This window comes from Protomyctophum bolini (genome assembly GCF_963924005.1).
Source record: "Protomyctophum bolini genome assembly, chromosome: 16".
NCBI classification, from domain to species: Eukaryota; Metazoa; Chordata; class Actinopteri; order Myctophiformes; family Myctophidae; genus Protomyctophum; species Protomyctophum bolini.
In genome coordinates, this window is record NC_137877.1 from 11,381,588 (window position 1) to 11,388,605 (window position 7,018).

The following is a 7,018-nucleotide window of genomic DNA, read 5'->3' on the forward strand; positions in this document are numbered from 1 at the left end:
GCACGACCCAGAAGTAATAATCGTCCATTTTCGTGTTCTAGCGACAGAACCATTGATATGGTAAACGGGAGATTGAATTAATGTTTTATTAAGCTCCCAACATCGTACTTTAACAGACACTTGCATGTGAATACCGTTTTTCTGACATTATTATTGTCCTTTCTTTATGTTAAACGTACAGCCACAATTTGTGTTTGAGGAGTTTAGAGCCATTACAAAACGTGACAGCTTACTCACTCAAAAATAATAATCTTGACAGCATACGTTATAATACAATATAACATGACAAGTTTAATTCATCATGTTCATGTTATTTACTTACTACTTACTTACTTAACAGGGACAATGCACATTAATCAATGTTTTTTTCATTTCTTTTTTATTGAATTTTCCTTGTGAGTAGGCTACAGAAAAACAGGAGTTAGCTATTTTTCATCGATAGTCCCTGAGCAGGTTATGAATAATAAGATTGATTGGTTTGCTAAAGATCTCAATGTTTTTCAACTGATGTTATACAGGCTGTTTAACCATTTCTGATACTGTGCATATTTATGGTAAGAACTTCTATCCTGATCCTAAATTAATACGTAATGCTAACAATGCTGAGCTGGACATATCCCATTATTACCCGTGGCAACTCTGAGTACTGTCATTGCTAAAATCACAATAGCAATCTTTGTTGTCTTGTCTATAGCTTATTGCAAAGGCCTATATTCATCTACACAAATCTCGGTTGCAGATATCATTATGACACGTGGAAATTGTCGTCCTAGTGAGCATGGGAACAAATTGTGCTGAGCGTAGCTCGCTATAGCAGCATTGAGTTGGAGGGTGACAGTAGTGTGGCTTAGCCATTATCGCAGGGCCTATCATTACCATCTGTCCCTCCTTGAAGCCATCAAGAGGCAGTGGCAGCCACTGCCACAGGGGAGTCACTCGTCTGAGACGGGGCCATGCTTAATCGCTAATCTCTGCTGTCAAACTCACACACCTACAGTATATGCACAAACTGTAGACAGACACAAGGTATCAGTGGTACTTTGAACATGCATCAGCGAGCCACCGCACACTCATTTTCTGGCTTACGCACACACGCGCGCGCGCACACACACACACACACACACACACACACACACACACACACACACACACACACAAAGTATAGCGAGCAAGGGAGATAGAGAGAGTGGGAGATGTTCTCCATTGAGTGGAGAAAACAGGCCTGGTTCCTGTGAGGTGATATTGTTATTGTGAAAGAAACAACAGTCTTAGAAGTCAGAACAAATGGTACTCACACTCACGGCAGTATTTAACTTTTCTTCACTGTGAACTATTGTCAGTGTCAGACAGCATCATATGATAGTTGATAGTACAAATTGGGCATCAGCTCGACAGCTCTACAAATGTACAAGTAGCACATGTAGCCCAGCAGCACATTTTCCATGAAGCCCTGACGTGTGAGCAAGGCTGAAATCATCGAGTGCATCTAAGAACACGTCTCTCTGAATCTCCGGGAATTGAGGTTGGCTAGATCAGAACTCGGAAAGTGATTGCCTGACACAAGACTAAAGGGAGAGGGAGAGGGAGAGAGAGATGAGAGAGGTGATAACAGACACAGAGAAGCAGGTAGTGTACTGTGTAGAGCAGACAGAGAGAGCGTGAGCGAGAGCGGTGTGTAGGGAAAATGTGCGAGAGGCAGGCCCACGTGCGGAGCCGACTTCAGGCCCTAACCTGATTAGGACTTAGTCCAGGCACACTCAATTAATAGGGCCAATTGAGTCATCTGGGCCCGTACAGCTGCTGCCTGTTCTGAGCAGCACACGACCCAATGGACATCGACTGAAATGCAGCAAAGTATAGGGTTTATACAGTGCACATTCTTCTGTTATCAAATTCATAGATTTTTAATAGCAGCCTTGATGTCAGACGGGCTGTGGGTTTATAAATAAGGCATTTTCATCTCTCATGCATGATTCACGAGCATAGGGGTGAGCAGGGTCTCTATACCTACACACAGTGTGAGACAGTATAGTCTGGGCCTAGTGTGTGTGTGCGTGCGTGCGTGTGTGTGTGTGTGCGCGCGTCCGGTAACGTTAACCCAGTCGATGCCACATTTTGCACACACACTCCCTGGATGCCAACGATGAACCTCTGCCCCAAATGTTCCAGAAAGGACTATTATAGCGCCACCACGAGGCCGACTTTTGTAAAACAATTTTTTTTATATTACTCCTCCAGATTCTGTCCAAGAATCCAGCAAATCGTTACACAGTATCTCCATAGTCATGTGTTCAAGACGGATCTGTCCGATATTTCATATTCCATCCAAATTGGCTAACATTGGCTTTCAAAGTTTGCCGGATTAGCCCGTTTTGAACAAAAAGCTTCAAATCATGAACGCAGTGTGCAATTTACGTGAAATCTTTCAGACTTTCCTACTAGGCTGAGGATTATATCCCACCCTTTTCACATTGGTCTGTTATAGCACCACCAACAGGTGGATCTTTGAAAAATCTTTGAACAAAATCATCCAATTGCCATCCAAGGCTTAAGAAGAAACGCCACCCTTTTCACATTGGCCTATTATAGCACCACCAGGAGGCCACAACCTGACCTGCCCTGGTGGAGACCTGTGCCCCGAGGGGCACTTTATCTATTTTTTGCTGTTGTACCTCCTTGTTAACCATTTAAGCAAATATGTAGTTTTATTTTTGAATATTTAGAATTTGTTTGAAAACTATTTCCTGATAATGACATTCCCAAAATATGGATGTCAGGTTGAAAGTGGATAAAGGGATTTGAACCCATGTTACATATCTGCATATCGTGCTCTGGCACTAAATGGCCCTCATTATATCTGTTCCACCATGGTCTTGGTTAATGCATAATGGGGATTATATAATATAATTTTCGCCATTGCTGCTCTGACATTTGTGGATCATACCTGGCTTTAGTAAAAACTAATTGGACTCTAGGTGGGACTACACACCTACTGTATTGTGCATCAAACTTTGACAGTTTGACACATTGCGTTCAATGTGTGGAGTTCAACATTGATGAACTTTGGTCATGGCGCTTTCTATGCCTCGGAATGCGTTCGCTACTCTGACGCGTATGTGTGACAGACCGACCGTGGCCTAAATCAGCCATTCCCACACACATTCAGGGAGGGAGACAGCTGTCACAAGAAGTTATGAACTGCTCGTGTATCTTGTTTCCTTGTGGGTAAGATTACAACTAAGGTGTTGGCAAGCAGTTTGTTCCTTGGAAATAAAGAACTGTGATCTAATTGGCTGACTGTCCATATGGCTGTTCTTTCACAGTCTGAAGTGCTTGGAAATCCATAAAACAGTATGAAATCAAGATGCTCTTGTTGAAGAAAATTTTTAAAAAGATCGAAGGCGCATTTCTGGCAAAAAGCTAAGAACTATTAACATAAATATTGTTTAGTTTTTTTGTTAGTTTTTTCCTATTAGTTAGTCCTGACCTGTGCATTATTGTACTTCTAGTGTCTCGTACTGTCTTATTTGTGTCCTATATTTTCTATTGATGTTGAAGCACTTTGTTCTACTATTTTCATTTGATAATGTGCCGCACTTTGGTCAATGTTGTTTTAAAATGTTGCTCTATAAATACATTTGGCTGGGCCTAGAGATACTAACTCCTCACTTTGGTCAATGCTGTTTTAAAATGTTGCTCTATAAATACATTTGGCTGGGCCTAGAGATACTAACTCCTGACTTTGCCACATTTAATCAACTGAGATGCAAAAGACAGTTACTGATAGTCTCAGTAAGAGAGAGAATCACGACACATGGCATGAAGATGCAATTCAAGGAAAATGCTGACACATGCATACCCAACCCATGCTCACGCGTCCACTCCACACGTACAGGTATGTGCATGCACGGCACGCACACGCTTACATACAAAGGCTCCAGACTGTGCTGCCACACATCCAGACAAGCTGACCTTCTCTTTCATTCTCGCTAATGCATCAGCTTCAATGAGGAACTGTTGAGAGCATGCACGCTCTGCAGGCCTGGGCTGGGACTAATGTCACACCATTTAAAAAACAAAAAGCTTAATTTGAATTCAGTCAAAACCATAATGGCTTCATATTTCTCTACCATGTATTCTCTTCCTCCTTCCAAATCACCGTACTTATTTGCATACATGTACAAAGGCAGACACAAGCATGCACGCACCCGCACACGCGCACACACACACACACACACACAGTCACACAGTCACACACGCACACGGGGGGGGGGGGAGGGGGTGGCAGGGCACACACAATCCGTCCTCCACTAAAAGCCTGCCCCTCACCCATGTTCCATATATTTTTCCTCTGCCTCCACTGACAAGCTGAGAGGACACAATGAATTCTTGACATCCACACTAGCTAATTACAACGACTGCACATTTAGCGCTGGAGGTGTGTAATTAGCAAGTGGAAGGCCTGTGTTTCACCCACTCTGAGAGAAATAGCATAAATGCATCACACACACACACACCACTTCTTTACAGTGATGGCTGCCTGCAAGGAAGTGGGGTGCTATTATTCTTCTTGTTCTCTCTCGCTCTCACTTTCATTCTTTGTGTGTGGGTGTGTGTGTGTGTGTGTGTGTGTGTGTGTGTGTGTGTGTGTGGGCGCACAAGTAGTACATGAGCGAGAGAGAGAGATGAAGGTGCCTTACTGCTCAGGGTAAAGAGTAAAGGACAAGTCTGCACTTACCGGTAATTTAAAGGATACGCCTAAAGAACTGAAGCTCTGTGCACATTATCTTTTATTTTAAAATATATGTTTTTAACTAAGCTCTAGTGCTAATGCAGTGTATGCATGAATGATATAGATCTGTTTACTGTGGCTAACACTTTCATCTCAGCATCACTCGCCTACTTGGGAACATTGCAGCTCTACAGAGCAGAGCAGAGCTGAGGAGGCGGATTTGAGGAGAGAACAGCAGAGTAGAGATGGGAACCACTACACCGACCACAGTAAGGTTGGGATCTACCTCTCATCGTCTTAATGCAAAAGGCAAAGATTAGGCTTTTTTCATTTAGCTGTTAGACAAGACATAAACCGTTGAGGATGGGCCGATGGGAACACTGAAAGGTGACGGTCAAAAACAGCCCTTCCTCAACTGTAGCCCACACTCCATACCCAACATGGACGCGTGGACTGCTCGTGCATTGCGAATCTTCACCTCCCCCTCAAAAATACATCACAAATGGCTTTGTTGGAAATAAACCATATGATGACAAAGAGGTCATCGCACCTCGCACGCACCAGACAGGAAAGTAGCTAATAGCAAATCCGACAACACGCGCTGCGTAAAGCATAGAATCCCTGGTTTAGATGGGGAACTGAACAAGCCTGTAAACACGTGCGCAAAATCAGACACAATAGTGAATGGATGGTCTTTGGCGCGCAGTGCAAACGAGCATGTGCGTGCGCCCTCTCAACCACCAAACAACAGCAATGTTGTTCAATTGACTTAACAAAAATGTAGCTACCTTGCATAGCCTACTACGTCTTAATAGCTTACATAAATAAAAACAACTGTTCCCAAATCCCGCGCGTTTTTCTGCACATAGGCTACTGGAAATTAGCTCTCTGGTCCATAGCAAGGAGTTAAGGAGAACTAACAATATCCAGGCTCTTTTGGACAAATTGGACAATAGGCTACAATGCGAATAAATAATTAGCCACAACTAGCCTAGAGGCTATTTACGCACACACATAAGCCTTTTTATATAGGCTACATGTAACGTATATAAAAGGCTGTAATAGCTACACATTATGTAACAAATAGAATTATAATGATAATATTTATTTAACCTGTTTATGTAATATTTCAGCACATGACACAGAAAGGTGTAGGCTCTGACAACAAAGACAATTTGGCCGGAAAGCCGACATCAATATCTCGTTGCTTGGCTTGGTTAGCCTACTTGAAAGGCATACATCAAACTTTAAAAGTTCTAGCAGGTGTGAAACTAGTACTACAACCACAGTGTGCTGCCGCGTGCAGTTATTGTTTGGGGGGGTTTGTTACTTACGAGTGCCATCAAAGCGGGTGGCTATGGTGTCCAGGAAGGTGTTCTGTGGAGCCAGCAGACCTCTCATCACGGGCATCCTGCTCCGGGTCGACTGGGTCCTCCTGCCCCGGCGACCTGTGGCAGCGGCGCCGCTCGACTCCTGCTCAGACACGAAGCCAGGCAGGAACCGAGAGGTGCCCGGCGCGCAACCCATCCCCTGGAGGAGCGCGCCGATCCGAGAAACACGCGGTGGCTCCACTTTGAAACCGCGGGGTAATGAGCATATCCCTCAGAAGAGACCGTAGTGTTGCGGGTGGGACAGCCTGGGGCAACAACACCTGAGCAACGGTGGCATTAAAACCCACTCCTCATCGGCAGTTTACGCTTCAAGTTCTCAGTCCAGGGATTTAATTTATTTGAAGTAGTAGTAGGCCTATAGGCAATTAAAAGGTGTTTCAACCCACATCTGCGAATGCCTTTTAACCCGTTGTTGGTGGAGATGATGAGGACAGATACTGCAAGTTTTGGTGCTGATGTTGCGCGGTGTGAAGCGTATGAGGCGCGGCAGCAAGAAGCTCCTCCTTGACTCTCTCTCAGTCTCTCTCTCTCTCTCTCTCTCTCTCTCTCTCTCTCTCTCTCTCTCGTCTCGTTGCTTGGGTTTCTTGGTTACTACAGAGAGCAGATGCCCGTCACGTGGTACCTTCTGGGACGCTCTTTAGAGGCTGTGTTCCTCAGTGAGTGAAATTGGAATGTAACAAAAAACAGGCAGACCGGTGGAAGATGGTATGGGCTGGGTATCCATGAGTTTCACATATCTTACACAACTGCCATGTTGGGGACCAACACAGGTGTTTCAATGTGTCTGATTGGCGTAGATTAGAAGAACATTTAGTTCTATGCCAATCAGACACGTTGAAACACCTGTGTTGGTCCTCAACAAGGCAGGTGTAGGACTTGTCCACAACTCCACATA

The 7,018-nt window shown here is 44.2% G+C and overlaps 1 protein-coding gene across 1 annotated transcript in view; it reads right to left on the minus strand.

Annotated features, from left to right (window-relative positions):
- Positions 1 to 6,388, minus strand: part of kcnh3 (potassium voltage-gated channel, subfamily H (eag-related), member 3) — a gene marked incomplete at its 3' end in the record, with an annotated part of 143,943 nt that extends 137,555 nt beyond the window's left edge. The window contains exon 1 of the mRNA XM_080785268.1: positions 6,067 to 6,388. Coding sequence (XP_080641394.1) covers positions 6,067 to 6,259 — 193 coding nt within the window. The 5' untranslated portion in view covers positions 6,260 to 6,388. The remainder of the gene's footprint in view (positions 1 to 6,066) is intronic.
- Positions 6,389 to 7,018: the final 630 nt, after the last annotated feature.